Raw genomic sequence first — 17,364 nt, forward strand, 5'->3', positions numbered from 1 at the left:
TTAGAGATCAGGGTCAAAACACCGGAATTATTAGAACTCTGAGAGTAGGACTATCGTAGACTAGCATTTTCTTGCTTGTTCCCAGAAGATAAGAATTATACTCTGACAATTGCAAATACATAGTTTTCTAACAAAATTTTCTTACTGCACAGTTTTCTGAAACTATTTTACAGCAAGTTAACTTCTGGTAACATGTGGTAGTATCTAATCTTAAGTACTAATTCATTCTAATTTTTTTCAAAAGGCGTGCCCCAGAAGTTCTAAAAGTATCATCAGAGAAAAATAATAACAACCACTTCAAAATTCACCCTCCATTTTCCCCAGAATGTCAAACCTCTAGCAACTATACACATACGTGCACATGAACATGAGAGACCAGTGTACATGTGTGTACTCATGCACTCACACACAGTGACTCCACTTCTCTGTTATTCTTAGAACTGACTTTCACATAAACTCAAGGTTACCATTACTGGTAGGTAGATGCAACCAAGGCACTTAGCCAAGGAGCAGACATTGGACTTTGCCTAACAAACATGATGTACATGCAAGTAATTTAGCTACAGTACAAGATGGGGCACATATGGCTGTGTCATTGATGTAGCAGTGAAGAGTTATTTTGGTAAATAAATTCTCTGGTAATTGTGGCTTTTATACTTAAAACAGCTAGACTTACTTCCACTTCTGCTCTTAAGAACTGAAAATTCTACTTAAAAAAATAAAAAGCAACAAGAGGGCTTTCCACAAGCTGATATTGCTTCTCGCACAGTTGACTGGTAAGAGCAGGCATACAATATCAATAAAGTCCATGAGGATGGAGTTGTGGCTACAAACAGGGACAAGCTTTGCCCCAAAACTACACAAAGTCTCTTTCTCTTAAAAATATATAGAAGAACCCTGGCTGGTATGGCTTAGAGGGTTGAGCATCAGCCTACAAACTGAAAGGTCATAGGTTTGATTCCCAGTCAGGGCACATGCTTGGGTTGCGTTGGGAGCATGGAAGAGCCAACTGATGGATGTTTCCCTCACACATCAATGTTTCCCTCCCTCTCTTTCTCCTTACCTTCCCTTCTCTCTAAAAAAATAAAACAAATATATAGAAGAATATAAAAATGAAAATTCCATCACCCAGAGAAAACCAACACTAATATTTTGCTATAGTTGTCCAGTATTTCCCCATTATATATATATAAATATGCAATATTTATAGAATAATGATCAAAAAGCTTTTTCACATAGCATATGGTTTTCCAGGTCATTAAATTGTCTTCTAAATAATGGCTCTGTATTTTTCTATATCCATGATGTTGTTGTTTTTTTTTTTATATGACACATTCTTTGTTATTGGAATTTATTTTTTAGTCTTTCTTTCCCTGTCATGACAAATATTCCATATTTCCCATTCCCTGCTCATTCCAAGCCAAAAGTAAACAAATAACACATCACGGGGGGGGGGGGAATCAGACCTGAGATTCTTATCTGAGAGTGCTTCTTGAGAAAGAATTATGTAATAACACCACAAAAAAAGAGAGATAAAATAAACCAGGACACATGTGTCACTTCCTGTTCCAGCAAAAAGCTGACTGCAAAAATTACAGGATCATGCGTAGAAGATGATGAAAGAGCAACAAGACAGAAATCAAGACAAAAGGATGCAGAAGTGATACCCAAACAGGTATAGATGGAGAGAGAGTAGGAAAATGACATAGAGGATGGTGGAGGGTGACACAGTTTCCTGTGTGACAAAAGAAACAATGTTCTTTTGTATCTTCAGCAAATGTTATGAACTATAAGGAAGAGGATAATGGACTTGGGCTGGTAAGTACAACAAAGTATGAGTGTGTCTGAGAACTTTTGCCATAAAGTAAAGAATGCTCTTGCTAAGGCTACTAGGATGACAAGAAGTTACATGTTGTCATGCTGGCAAAGAAAACAGAATGTGTTTGAACATAGGTGACCTATGGTTGGCAGTCACAGAAACAAAAGCAAACAGCATCAAGTGGTGGTGTGTTGAGATCAGCATTTGAGGGAATTCCTGCTGTGTACAGTATTTCCTCACTTATTGCGGGTATTACATCCTAGACCCCCCCGCGATAGGTGAAAATCCATGAAGTAGGAACATTACATTTATTTTAGTATATATATATATATTTTCTTTTTTTAAGGCTTTATAAACCCTTTCCACACACTTATAAACTGTTCCCAGTCCCTTATTAACCTTTCCCACTCCCTTATTAACCTTTTCCACACTTTTATAAACACTACTTATGTTCTTAAACATATTCTACACTCTTAAACTTATGTAACTTTAACAACATACATATACAGTACTGCCAAATCCTGCGATATAGCAAAAAATCTGAGATAAATAATTAAATATATTATTTTTAAAAATCCTGCGATACAGTGAGGCCACGCGCGATAAGTGAACCGTGATATAGAGAGGGACTACTGTATTTTATTCAATACTGTGCAATAGAGAAAGTGTCACATACTTATATGTCAGAAATAGATGCACATGTTCCTTCAACAAAAACTTATCAAACACCTCCCTTCATCCATACATGTGGTTCTGGGCCAAACTGAGGACACAAAGTGACTCCTACACCTGCATCCCCTCTAGGAGAGACAGAGGACATGTGAGCTCTCATGACATTCTGTAACTTTCCTTTGAGACACTTGTCTCAGTTTGGAATTACACATTTTATGCATGACATATGTGATTATTTGATTAATGTCTGTTATCCCACTAAACCGTGGGTTACATGAGGGTAGGTATTGTATTTGTTTTGCCCACCATTGTCTTCCTAGCACAGTGCCTGGCACAGAATAAATGTTCAAGGAAACTTGGTTGAGTAAATAAATGCACCAAGATATTATCATGCTAAGCTAGTTAAAATTACTCAAAAACATGGAGTGACTTTGAAAGGAAGAGAAATGTGGCTAAAAACACAGCAATATTTTTCAAAGTCTTCATTAGTGTAAGAATAGTTGCTATAGTAAAAATAGTTAAATAGCCAATGCTTAGACCAGCTTTCTGTAGCTGAGGGTCAAAGTTGAAATGAATGAAGTAATTACATAAGCATCATGCAGCACATTTTGAGAGTAATAGTAATACATGCAAACTCATGAAATCAAGTATATGCATTGAACTCTAAGTGCTGAGAACTGTGATAGTCAATGGGGACAAAATAAATGAGATAATGGCCAAAAGCTCTAAGGAAATAAGTTACCTGAATTTCTACATAAAGGCCATAATTTGATAAACTAGAGGAGTAAAGTTTAGGGCTGAATAAACTGGAGAAATATGAAGATTTTCCTTGAGCCCAGAGAGGTAGGTTGGGGCCAGGCTGTGAGGGAGATACTACCCTATTCTGTGACATTTGTGATACAGTGTTTAATAAACAACAAAGAACTGGTAAATGGACATTAAGCAGAAGGAACATGAAATAATTTGGTTTTAGTATTTATTGATTCTATTTTCTTCCGTATTTCTAGTACATAAATGGTTAAAAATCATAGCTGCTAAATTCTGGACATAATTTTCAGAATGGTTCAGAGAGAAATATGTTATTTTTGTGGGAAAAGATTTATTTTACTAAAAAACATCCATTGGAAAATGTGATTTGATTTGTAAAAGTTTGTTTTCAGATAACATCTCCAAGAAAGTATCCCTTCTGTTTTATGAAGAAGAAAGAAGAGCCTGAAAGGACAGACAAGGTAGTTATAGCCCCACTCCTGTCCTGGCAGTGTTACAGGCAATCAGCATGTTGTCCTGTGCTTGTGCTCACTCGGGTTATAAAGAAGAGAAACAGGTTACTACGTGGATACTGCTTGGTTATGCAACTGCAGGAGGAAGTAAGGAAGAGCAAGCAATAGTGTCCACAGCCATAAGCAATTCAGAAGGTACTGGAAGATCAACAAGGAAACACAGCAGCCCCAGGTCTATGGTAAGGTGAGCCCCTCAGTCGTCAAGGCATCCATGGCAACTACAGTGTGACTAAGTCATGCATGCGGCTCACTTTAACTCCATCTTTGTTTCTCCTGAGGCAGCAAACAGAGTGGGTAAGAACAGTGGCCCTGGAGCACTCCCTGACTGGGTTCAAATCCAGACTTGGCCTGTAAGACACTTGGGGGGAAAAGCTGATTGGTACTAATCATCTCCATCCAATACTGCACATGCCTATCCGGCAGCATTCTTGCAGCTTCTGCCTTGCAGGCCATGGGACAAGCTAGGCAGCTCCTTCCAGTGGTCAGGAATCATTGGTTGAGTTAGTCACACGATGGATGATAGTATGGCACCCTACGTGTAAGGGACCTCTGCCTCTGCCTTTCTCAGAAGGGAGCAAGACAGGTACTCAGAGAACCATGGCCTGCAATCTGCTCCCCAAGAGCTGTGTACTAAACTCAGAGAGGTAATCAATGAACTCAAACAACAGAATAATAACCGTATATCTACTATTGCATAATTATAGAGTGATACAATATTATATAGTATATAAACATATTATATATAATAATAAAGGAACTGACTTAACTGAGCAACATGAAATGAAGTTAAGCGTAAGTTTACAAAGAAACAGGAGAACACTTGTTAAAACCATTGCTAACACACTTCATAATTAACTATAAGAGAAAAATCTGTTTCTATAGAGAATGCACTTATTATTAATAATCTTATGTGTGGCATCACTAGCATACTTGTTCTTGTTTTGTTTGCTTTTTTCTTTCTTTTTTTAATACAAAATGTCCTAACAAGCTAAGTTAAGAAATATCATAGGATTGGTTATGTCTACTGGAGAGTAAAAATTATTAAAATTTTTTTCATGAAAATTGCTTAACATCACAAATAAGGAGATAATAATACAATAACCCCATATGTTCCACTTAGCTTCAGCAACTGCCAATGATTGACAGTCACATTTTATTTATGTCTTCCCCCCTTTTGTTGAGAGATGAAAGTGAAGTTCTCACGTACAAAAAGAACAAAAACATTAAAAGGTCCAGCTTCAAAGAGACACTACTCTGCTCCCAAGTGTACACATATTCTTTATAGCACACTTTTCTTTTCATTCCCTCAGCCATTACTCAAAGTCTGTTAGTGGCCACGGAAATGCTTCCTGTGATGGCCTCAAAGAAAATAATTTCTGTATTATTTTCCTGCCTCCAAACAAGGAAATGGTAACTTAAGTCCACAGACCGCTAGGGATTCCACGGATATGCTTTAGCCAGTCTGCAAAATCTCAGGAAATGTATGCACATATTTTTACATTTGTTTTTTATACAGGACAGTGCCAAATCTCTCAGATTCTCACAGGGGCCCATTACCTACCAAAGGTTAAGAACCTCTGCCTCTGCATATCCTGAAAGCATAGCAAACAGACTTTCTCACTTCCATTCCATAGCCAATTCTTCATATCAAAATTTGGCACCTGTCACCACCTCCAGGATGCCTTCCCTGACCACTTCACCTATAACTGATTTCTCTTATGTTTTCCTGCAGAATTTAAACTACAACTACTTTTGTATTCATTACATTCTGTTGAGATCTCATTCACTCAACAACTATCTAGTAGGCACCTACTATGTATGTATCGGACACTGTACTATACTATCCTTATTTAGGTGTGCTTTGTCTCCTATTGCACTGTCAGAAGAGGGAAAGAAACATTGTGCTATCCATTATGCATCCTTCATCCAGAACATATGGTTGTTTTAGCTCCGCTGAATGGAAACAAAATTGAGCAGTGGCACTTCTGTGGGCTGGCATTCCGCTCCAAAAGAACATGTAAAACCAGGCTCATGATTTTTTGTTTTTCTTTTTAAATACAAAAAGGAGACATTTATAGAAAAAGGAAATGTCAATTGGATTACTCTGAGCATGGTGATAAAGATGCCCAAGCAAAGGTTCCCTCCCCTTCACCAATATACTGTGGCATTAGGAAACTATTGCAGAATCACAAACTATGTATGCTGACCTCCACTCCCTCTTAGTTCACCAGTGTCTGTGTGAGACATATAGTTACAGTTGGCTACACACACACACACACACACACACACACGCATGGAAAAACAATCCCACATGAAGTGCTCCCACCCCCATGGAGTCAGAAGCATCAACCTCACACACAAAAGGCAGCAGAGCAGTTTCTAAACACGCTCATTTTTCAATATTGGGCACTAGAATCTTTATTTAAAATAGAGAGGCCCCTGATGATTACCGAGTTGTTAAATAATAGAGGTTGAAGATTATGATGCTAAGGACCTGGCAGAAAGCTGTTAACCCTACTGCTAGGGAAGTAGCGTGGGTGTGCGTCTGTCCACTTGTGGGCAGAACCTTCTAACCTAAGCTCCATCCTCCTGATGCTACTTTGATGGGACTAGTTTTGCAAAACTCTTAACATATTAAGCCTCCTGCTTTAGTGAAAGGGTCTGGAGAATCTAAGCTGTGGCACCTTGGACTTAACCCCTTTGATGTTCGGGTACCCAATATATGCAGTGGGGATATTTCCCTTGAAGTACATGATTGCAAGAATCAAATGAGAAAAGACGCGCTAAAGCGTCACGTTGTTGTCACCCCAGGTACTGCGTTGCTGCGCCCCAGGCGGGCCAGGTGTACTCGCCTCGGGGTCCTCTCCCACATAGGACGGGCCGCGCCGGTAAGGGACAGAGGAGAAGAGCAAGGGGGGGAGGCAGGAAGGTCACCCCCAACCCGAGGCAGAGCCTCACTTCCCAGGCACGTTTGGGCGGGGCGTTCCAACTGACTAAGCAGGGAGGCGACACTCCCTCGGCTCTGCTCCACGCCCGCTGCCCCTCCAAGGCTGTCGGCGGGCCTCGGTCCCCAGACTACCCGAGCGCTAGCGCCCTCTCCGGAAAGGTGAGGAAGGGTCGGGGAGGCTGGGATGGCGATGGGGGCGAAGAACCGCGCAGCCAGTACAGCGGGCGGTCGCCTAGCTGCTGCCACGGCTGCCACGCGAAGGCCCCCAAGCCCCAGGAGCCTGGCTTCCCGCGCTGGGCACGCCCGGAGGAAGGCGGGGCGCAGCAAGGATCCGGCGCTGCGGGAGGAGGAGCTTGCTGAGGGGCCACCCGCCCCCAGCTCTGCCTGCCGATCGGCAGCCTGGGAGGCCTCCCTCCAGGGTCCTGGCTGTAACTTCTCTTTGGAAGCCCCCACACGCGTCCCGAAGCTACAGCGCACCCACCCGGGCACCTGCGCCCCGGGGATCCGTCTATTTTTTCTTATTGCTTTTTTTATTCTCACACTTTCAAATAGGTCAAGGGGGTGCAAGTTACACCTGGTGCAGCCTCAGGTTCTGATGCAGAAGCAGCCCCCGCCTCCCCCCGCCCTCCGGCTCCTGGAGAGCATTGCAACTCTTCAGTTGGGTGGAGCTTCCCACCCCCACACTGTGCAGAAGCTCCGCGACCTTGGCTCTAACAATGGTCTGCAGAGGGGAGCAGCGGAAAGCCTCTTGTCCAGCCTAGTTCAACCAGCTCTGCGCCTGCCCTCCCTCCGGGGACAAGGAGGAGGGGGCGCGACAGGTCGCCCTGCGCGCGGCGCGCGCTCCCGAGAGTGGAATCTGACTGCCCGGGTGAGTTCCTGTGCTTTTGTCGTTCCATTCGCCCAGAGTGACCTGTTTACCTTAAAAACTTGGACGTGACCAAAACTGGAGAGCCTGCCTTGCAGACAGGGACTGCGGAATGTGCTTCAGATGTACACCGCATAAATCAGAGCCCCAGCTGCAGGGGACACGCTTAGTGTCTTAAAGGTGAAAATGCATCTGTGTTTTCGGGGAGTACCTGTTTACTTTGCCCCGAGAAACTATCATTTGGGAATTGATTTTTAACTGGCGGCAGATGGTGAACTAAGGTAACTTTAAGTCATAAAGTTTGTCAAAATATTTTTTAGTTGATCTGGAAGAACTTACTGAAATTGTCAAAGCGGATAACAAAAATACAGTTTAAGTATATCAAAATAGGATGGTAGGATTTGTATGTTTGTTATATGTGTATTTTTTGGTGTTACCTCAGCTCTTTGTGATCAATGTTATAAGCATACAATGCTTTATATAGAAAGAGGGTGAAGCTATAAAAATCTCCAAGAGCCAGAATAGATTTACGTCGTTTTGAGGTTAAGGTTACTAGCAATGTTACAGGTAACGATTGGCATTTATCCCCTTCTTTCAGCTAGCTGCTAAGAGTACTATTATTCATGTGACTCATGAACCTGTAGGGTCGTTGGATGATGTTACTGGCTAATAAGTGGTTAATTTGTTTTGAAGTTTAGGAAAGTGAGAAACTGAGGATGGTAGATTTTTCGGTCCCTGCACCTGCCTAGCAGGGTATCGGACTCTTATGTTGGGGAGGGAGGCTCTAGAGTAGCTCAGAGGGGGGATTGCACAGAACTTCTAAACGAGTTGGCAAGTGGCTTCTTACTAAGGAAACTGCTCCAGAGAGCCACTGTTTTATGAATGCATTTGGCCAGATTTGAGAAAGGTGCTCTCTATAAACTCTACTCTTGATTCAAAAGAAATTCTGTTTCTGGAAAGATTCAATCACTATAATGATGTCCTTTGGAAATAATTTGTGTGTACGTGAGTTTGCGTGTGTGTGTGTGTGTGTGTCTTAATATAGCTAAAGCACCGAGGTAGTTCAAAGGTGTTAATAGTTTTACTTATTGCAGGGATGTGGAACTGAAAATGATGTCTGCTTTGAAACGGAGGGGGAGGGGGCTGTCCCAGTCAGCCTTCAGTCTCTGTATATGTGCACTTCTACAGCCAAATCTTATAGTGATTAAGAGGACTGTAAAGAAGGTATTACACTTTAGAGTATTTCTGATAAGTGAATGTGTGAATACGCACATGCATATCACTGCTAAAGAATTCATATGCACCTTTAGGCAGCTAGTTGCCAAAATCTGAAACATTCTCATGAGAGCTCTATCAGTGCTTTGAAGAACACACAAAGGGCCAGTCAACCCTGGCAATGTCCAGGATTTTAATGTGGGGAAAAAAAGATGGAACTAAGTCCTTGTGTTTACTGCATGTTGATGTTCTGATTTGTATTTTAAATAGGAATTGAGGGACGCTCTCACTGTAATTTAGCCCTTGGTGTGATGCTTACTGAGATGAGGCGGCCAGAACTTGTCTGCTATCCTGTGTGTTCACTCATAGATAAATCAGGAGGTCAGGGGGTGTTCAAGGAAGAGTGCATGAAACTATTAAGATACGGGAGGGGGGGTGTTTAAGGACAGACTGAAGGGACTAAAAAGCAAGCCTGGTTCTAGCATAGTTCAGTCGCTGGTAGGGCTGAAAATATAGAGATGCGAGATGACCAGTTGGGTGTCCTTCAGCTTCTATCATTCTCTCCTCTCTTAAATGTCGTAAGTGCGTCTATAGCATAGACCTCAGGCTAAGGGGTCTCCATAAGGAGTTGACTTCATTCACGTTGGGTGCTTACCTCCCTCCTAGAGAAATGTCTGACCACCAAAGGGAAGGAATTGAGAGTTTGCACTTCATCACTTGGAGTGAATCTCAGCTCTGAGCCATTTTCTCCTCTGTGAAATGAGGATGAGATACTTCCTCAGATGGCTGGTGGTGAAGAGCCAATAGAACAGTGGTTCTCAACCTTCCTAATGCTGTGACCCTTTAATACAGTTCCTCATGTTGTGGTGAGCCCCAACCATAAAATTATTTTTGTTGCTACTGTTATGAATCGTAATGTAAATATCTGATATGCAGGATGTATTTTCATTGTTATAAATGGAACATAATTAAAGCATAGTGATTAATCACAAAAACAATATGTAATTGTATATGTGTTTTCCGATGGTCTTAGGTGACCCCAAAGGGGTTGCGACCCACACGTTGAAAAACGCTACAATAGAAGAATTGGTGCAAAATGCTGGGTACGCTGCCTGTCGGCCCATTGTGAGCCGCCTTGTAAGAAGGAGAAACCTGTGGACCTAAGTACCACTTCCTGGGGGCTGCTGAGGGGCTGCTGTGTAATTGACCATAAATGAGTCACTGCCCTGTCTTGGTATACTTTGCTCTCGTAGGACCCGGCATAGTTACACTGGACGCTTAGCTGGCAGTGTTCTTTGAGAGTCAGACACTTCAAACTTGCATCTCTTCCACCTCAGACAGGCCTTCACTTACCTAGATTACAGAAGTTAGCTGTGGTGGTTTTGGAGATAAGGAGAAAATATTAGGGGAGGGAGGAGAGAACCTACTGAAATTCTAAAATCAAATTGAAACAATTAACCCGTTTCTGTTCATGCCCTGCGAAGGATGGCCCTCCTAAAATGCTAATGATCCCTCGCTTTCCCAGGGACAGGGAAAAAAGGCAGAGAGCAATCTGTCGTTATTTAGAAATGAAGTTCTGGGACGAGGCGTTGAAACAGCAATCCCATGCATTCCATTTTCCAGTCATTCAGCTCAGCTTTCCCCAGGCACCTGCAGCACCCTGCCAGGCCATCACAGTGCAATGGACAGACAGACATGCCTGGCCCCTCGTGGGCCACAGGTCTGCTGGTAACATACATCAGGAAACCTGGAACTCTAATGGTGCTGTGTGCTGTGCAGGAGGAAGGGAGGTCAGGAATGCTGGCTTGAGTAAGTGAGACCCGGGTTGTGAGAAGGTCCTTGGGGAAAGAATAGCCTTTAAGGCCCAGTGAATAATGCCTGCAGAGACTGACTGTGGGGGCGGATGGTGGGGAGAACCGACTCTTTGAAGATGGAGACAATATGTCAGTGAGGCAATACAGTAGGTCTGAGCTGTGACACATTTTCTTTCTTTTTTTATGTTAGGAATTACAGTCTCAGTAGAACTCTTTAATTCCTTTCTGTAAACATCTTACCTTGGGCCTTTATTCAGACTATTCTGTTGAATTATAAAAAAGATGTTTATGCCCTGGCTAGTGGCGCTCAGTGGATTGAGCGCTGGCCTGCAAACCAAAAGGTTGCACATGCCTGGATTGTGGGCCAGGCCCTAGTTGGGGGGGCATGCGAGAAGCAACTCTCACACATTGATCTTTCTCTTCCTTTCTTCCTCCCTCCCTCCCCCCATCTCTAAGAATAAATAAGTAAATAAATAAATAAAATATATATTTTTAAAAGCTGTTGACAGTCATTTTTTTAGCTGACCAGAGCCTACACCGGTATTTATCATAACCGACTGTCAGCTCTTTGCATTACTGGTAGTCTCACTTTAAAACCATGTACATACAGGCTATCTCTGCAGGAAAGCTGGAAATATACATTTATCCATTTGACTCTGTGTGTCTGTGCAAGAACTGCAGGGACTGATTCCCTTCCGGAGTCCGCAGTTGAGAGCCCCTGAGGCCAGCTCCGGGCAGCTGTGACCCAGGTCCTGCGGGGCTGCAGCAGGACACACCGGTCACCCCTGCCAAGTGCCATCAGGGAACATCCAGGCAAGGCCATGTGAGGAGTTGATTTCTGATCCTGTTCACGCTGTGTGTGGTTTTATGCACTTGGTCATTCCGTGTTCCCTTCTCACTCCCCTTCTTTTTCTTTCCTCTCTCCCTTTGTCACTTTTTCTTTGGTGTTTTTTTTTTTCTCTCCTCTCTCGCCAGAGGTCCTGATGATTATTTCTCAGCCTCAACCCCAGGCCCTAAAGAGTGCTGACCCTGATTTGGGTAGTTCTGGATAGTTCAGCAGGTGACCCTCTTTCTGTTCCTTAAGATGTAACCATGGGGGACGGATAGGCCCAACCCTTTTCCCTTTCGTGGCTCTCTCCAGGCATCGCCTGCTGTCTGGTGCACTGAATGCTCTCATCTGTCCCTTTTCTTTCTCGCGTCTGTCAGGTTGCTGATAACAGAACCTATCTTAGCTACTTTCCCCAGAAAGGGGTTTAATACGGGAATCAGGTGCTCACAAGAAGGTTGGAAGGGAAGGTTGCAACTTAAAGGAGAGGAGAAGATCCAGGCTGAGCTCAAAGGATGACTCCCAGACAGGACTGCTGAACTGGTGACCCCCAGGGTAGCTGCCATCATTGCTACCTTGTAGAGGCTAGGTATCAGAGCCACCAGCTGGGTTCTAGTGATCAGAGAAGCTGCTGCAAAGGGTCACTCCACCCAGGAAGCCAGTGACTGAACATTGCTGCCAATAACAAAAACAAACCAGCAAACATCTTCCTTAGGTACCTGCCACCTCACTTTTCATCCAGCTCATTTCACAGATTAGCAGAACCTCATCTGTGCCCACAACCCTAGCTGCAAGGGAGTCCGGGAATGTAGTTTATAGCTTTCTTGCCTCAGAGATAGAGGAATACACAGTTGAAGGAAACTGGAATGAATGCTGAATGACACTGTCATGTGTAACAGTTAGAGATTTAGCTAGAATATTTCATTCAAAGCAGGTAGATGACATATTGTAAGAATAAAAAAAAAGGATCTAACTGCTAACCAATTTCCCTATCAAACAGATGGTAGAGTCATTACAGTTGAAATTGCTGGAAAGCACCATACAAATAAATAACTACAAATTACCAACTGCCTGTCTCTGCATGTGGTTCTATTTGAATGTGAAATAATATTCCTTTGTTTCGGTTTAGTAATCAAAGTAAAATGTCAGGAAAATGAGTTTTACAAGGGTCCTCACCACCAAAGTCCTGCTAGTTTACCCAACTAATGAATTGCAATACAAAGGACATAGTGTCCAGAGAAATAATAACCCTTAGCAGCCTCATTCTTTTATTAAATTATCTGTGTTTCTACCAAATGTTTTTTTACCCTGTAACTTTAATTGTGCTCTTTTAAAGGGTTACAAATATAAAAATGACCTGCTAATTGGAGATTAAAATAGGCATGTGCTTGAATTCACTAATCACTTATTTTATACCTTGTTAGTTGTGACAATCCTTTTTTGCAAACTATTGTAGTAGATATGATTGGATCTCTACTGTTGCTAAGTAATCAATTATCATTTATTTGCACTCAGAAATTACATTAGCACATCTACGAATTAGTCTCAGTTATTGAATGAATTCATTTTATATTTGTGTCTGATACTTGGCACTGCAAAATGGGAGAAGAGTAATGGAAACAAATGAAGTTATTTAGTGAATTTCTCAGTTTGTTACATACATATTTTTAAATTGATTTTTACATTCCAAAGGGTAAGACTCCATTCAAATATCTTCTCTGGTAGATGATGAAAACATTTAAGTGAAGAATTATGGATGTTGCCTGGGAGAAACCACTATAAAATGAATATGTTCTTTTGGATCCAGTAGGGACAACCAGAGTTTAGCCACACCATCCCAAACCACCAAAAATAAACACACCAAAATAAAAACAGTGCTCTTGCTCTGTAGATACAGCTTAAAGACAAGTCCGCTGTTTTCTATCTCAAGTCTCTCCCAGGCTATTGTTCCTAAACCCATTTATGGTGTATTATGAGGAGGACATTGTTTGAATCTAACATTATATTTTTATTTGAGTAATTGTAAGGGAAAATAAGTAGTGTTAATCTTTCTATGTTATAATAACATATAAATTAACTCTCTAATTTTAGCATCTTCCCTACCTCCAATTTTTCTTTTTCATTTATATTCAAGCAAACATCCAGGAGAAAAAAGTTGGACGTTCCTCCCTCTGGATTATAAGGGTATTGAATGCTTGTCTTGATCTATATAGACTTCAGCTGAAGATTAAGTTATAGAACACAACACCTTTTATGGACCAAAAATCAAAATGATCCTCTGATTTGCCAAGTGTATTAAGAAAAACATCCAAATCTGCAGTCACTCTGTTTAGATCACTGATGTGATGAATTAGAGTGGGGAGAGAGAGAGCCTCAGGTTTTTTGATGTATTTTTTAAAGAAAAAATTGAGGAGGACCAGGCAAGGCTAGTGTTTGAGCACCAAGGAATGATTTGTTTATTCACTGATTCAAGAAGTGGAACCTCTTTTGTACTGAGATTGGTACAAGATGTATGGCCCTGCCCTCGAGAGGCTGGTGGTCTGGGGCAGACAGCACCGTAAAGGATTATGGTGATCATGGACGTGCATCACAAGCGTGGAGAACAGTGGCCTTTTCAAAGAGAAAGTGAGGTGTTCTGTCACCGCGAGGTCAAAGGTGGAGTTAACGGAAACGGAAACATATTCCTGATGTCAAGGAACATCTGCTGACATTTTCAACAACAATGAAAAGGCAGCCAAGAGAATAAAAAACTGGTGACTGTCTAGGACTATGTCTTTTAATCTGTTCCCTTTAACCCAGAGAAACAGTTGCTTGTGAGCTTGTCGAAAGTTAGAGGGTTTTAGTGTTTAAAGAAATAATAACGATATAAGAAAAGAAGACTGCTTTTGGTGCAGTAGTCAATGTTCAGCTTTAATCAGTAATCTTTAAAAAAATGTTAAGGGTGCCAGCAGGAAGGGGAGACTTCAGCTCTGAATAGGGACTTCATTCCCATGACCACAAGAAATTGAATTCAGTTCCAAGAGGGGCTTGGATGCCATTTTTCCCTGAGGGCGTCTGGATGGCAGCTCAGCCCAGGCAGTAATCTTCGTTTCAGCCTTGTTATAGTCTGAGCAGGAAACCCAGCCATGGATGCCAAACTTCTGTTACAGAGTTGTGGGCAAATGAAGTAAAAATAATAATGATAACTAAAAAAGTCAGAGCCTACAACATTCTATAAGACATCGAGTTTAGAATTAGAATAATTTGAGAAAAGGCAGGTGCCTTATGAATAATAAGGCATTTGCAAATGCAGATGGTAATGCCATGATTTATGCAGTTATGAAAAGCCTCTAGAATGACCACGTGACTTATTGTTTAATCTCTGACACTTTTGAGGTGAAAGGGGCACTATTAATGATCGTCCTGGAAAAGAAGCATGACTGAAGACTACCCCTGGGACTGGTCACCCAAGATGAAGGTGCCAATTGTGTAGCATTATTGTGTTAACTGCAATATTGATTTTTTAGAATTGTGGTAAAACATACATAACCTAACACTTATTATTTTAACCATTTTTAAGTGTACGGTGCAGTGACATTAAGCACAATCACAGTGCTGTGCAAACATCTTGATCGTTCATCTCCAGAACTCTTATCGTCTTGCAAAACTGAAACTGTTCCTATTAAACAACAACTCCCCTTTCACCTCTTCTCCCAGCGCCTGGCAATTCCCATTCTGGTTCTTGTTTCTATGAATCTGATTAGTCTAGCTACCTTATATTAATGGAATCATACAGCACTTATCCTTTTGTGCCTGGCTCACTTCACTTAGTGTAATGTCCCCAAGGTTCATCCATGTTGTGGCATGTGCCAGAATCTCCTTTCTTTATATGGCTGAATGTTATTTCACTGTATGTATATACTGTATTTTGTTTATTCATTCATTTGTAGATGGACACTTGAGCTGCTTCCATTTAGCAATTGTGACTAGTGCTGCTATGAACGTGGGTGTATAAATATCTCTGTGATTCTGATTTTTAAATAAAGAAATTAAAAATGGAGGGGGCAAAACATTCTTTCCCTCTGCAGAGTACTCTGTCAGGAGTCCAGCTATGCCTCTGCAGAATTCATCACAAAAAACAGCTGTTGCATATACTCTAAACTGCCTGCTGGAAAAAAAAAAACCCACCCAGAATCTCAAATTTCATCCCTACCCAAGGAAGGAAGTCATTTTTCTCTCTCAAGTACCCTTATGCATTAACCACAGATATTTCTTAGTAAAAGGCATTGGAATCTAGAATCAGAATTGGAGTCAAGTGCATGGCTGAAGCAACACAAAGAGCTAGGAGCTCAATAGCATGAGGTTGAACAACAGAATGCTCCATGTGACCAAAGCCATCTTTGTAACACAGGGGACCATGAACTTCCTGGAAACAGGCAACTGAACGGACAACCACCTGTTGATTTTGGAAGCTGAGATGAAAGGACACAAGCTACCATGGAATGTGGACCTTCCGGATTTAAAAAAAAAAAGTATTCTCTCTTTGGTTGTGGAAGTAGATATTAGATTGTCAATGTCAAGAACATTAGTGCATCTGAGTCCAATTTAGATAATCCCTTTATGGGAGTAGTAGCATCAAAATACAATCCTTGGTCTGAAACTTTAAATAATTTTATTTCCACTGGGGATTTTTAGTCCTGGAAAGTAATGTTGACATGTCTGAAACACACAGGGAATTGTCGCATTTACCAGGTGAGCATTGCTCTCTCTGTAAGTCTCTGCGGCAGATGGCAGCCCTCCCTGGAGTCAACAGACGAAATTCATTGTAACAACAGCCTTGAAGACACTTGAGAAACCTTTGGTCATTAGTAGTAACCAAACTTCAGAAAATACATCTGCAGAAGTTATCTGCCAACCAGAAATGATAACTGAGAGCCAAGTAGGTATTAAGGAGCTTTGAGGGGGGAAAAAAAAAGGTGGACCCAAAGGGAGTATCTTCTGGCTGCCCAGACTAAATAGCGTTCACAAGTCAGCTCTTACCAGACTGCACCTGTAGGGGTGAGGACTGGAAAATCAACAGGCAGGTCCATATGAAAATCTGCACATGGATGTTTTAGCAGCTTTATTCGTAATTACCCCAAAGTGGAAATAACCAACATGCCCTTCAGTAGGTGAGTGGATAGACAAACCATGGTATTTCTATACAATTATTGAGTGATGAAAACATCTTTGAAACCACAAAAAGAGGTGGAGGAACCTTAATGAATATTGTTAAGTGAAAGAAACCAGTCTGAAATTTTTAAGCACTGTGTGATTCCAACTATACGACATTCTGTAAAGGCCAAAACTGTTAAGACAGTACAAAGATTAGTCATACCAGGATTTTAGTGGGGGGAGGTGGGATACGTAAGTAGAGCACAGGGGATCTTTCGGGCAGTGAAACGTCTGTGATACTGGAATTGTGCGTGCATGACATTATGCATCTGGCAAAACCCACAGAACTGTGCAATACTAAGAGTGAACCCTCATAAACTACAGGCATTTGTTATTATTAATGTATCAATATCAGTTCATCAAGTATAACCAACATTCCACAGTAATGCAAGATGTTCATTAAAAACTGCTTCATATATAAATATATATATATATATATTTATATATATTTATATATAACCAACAGGCACTTTACCTGGTGCTAGAGTAGAAGATGTAGAAAATGAGGTCCAGGTGATGGCATGTCTGGTGGAAGGGAACAGAGTGCCCAGTCAAGGAAATTAATAAACGAGATCAATACTATCATTCTAATCTGAATGGAAACATCTAACCCACTGCACTGCCCCTCACATGCAGAAATTTCCCGACACTCTTAGCCGGTGAGGAAGATGCACTCAGTGAGACTTCTGAGCAAACTGCCTCCCTGCCACCCAGTTTCATGTTGGTAAAGGAC

At 41.6% G+C, this 17,364-nt stretch overlaps 1 protein-coding gene across 1 annotated transcript; it reads left to right on the forward strand.

Moving 5' to 3' along the window:
* The first annotated feature begins 3,767 nt into the window (after window positions 1-3,767).
* LOC149996537 (uncharacterized) lies at window positions 3,768-13,635 on the forward strand. The gene is made up of 4 exons (XM_090258229.1): window positions 3,768-3,955; window positions 6,821-6,877; window positions 7,271-7,586; window positions 13,573-13,635. The coding sequence occupies exons 1-4, from the start codon at window positions 3,768-3,770 to the stop codon at window positions 13,618-13,620; spliced, it is 609 nt and encodes a 202-aa protein (XP_090114355.1). The 3' UTR covers window positions 13,621-13,635.
* The last annotated feature ends 3,729 nt before the right edge of the window (window positions 13,636-17,364 follow it).

This window comes from Furipterus horrens, unplaced genomic scaffold, assembly GCF_987537825.1.
Source record: "Furipterus horrens unplaced genomic scaffold, mFurHor1.1.pri manual_scaffold_12, whole genome shotgun sequence".
Classification (NCBI taxonomy): domain Eukaryota; kingdom Metazoa; phylum Chordata; class Mammalia; order Chiroptera; family Furipteridae; genus Furipterus; species Furipterus horrens.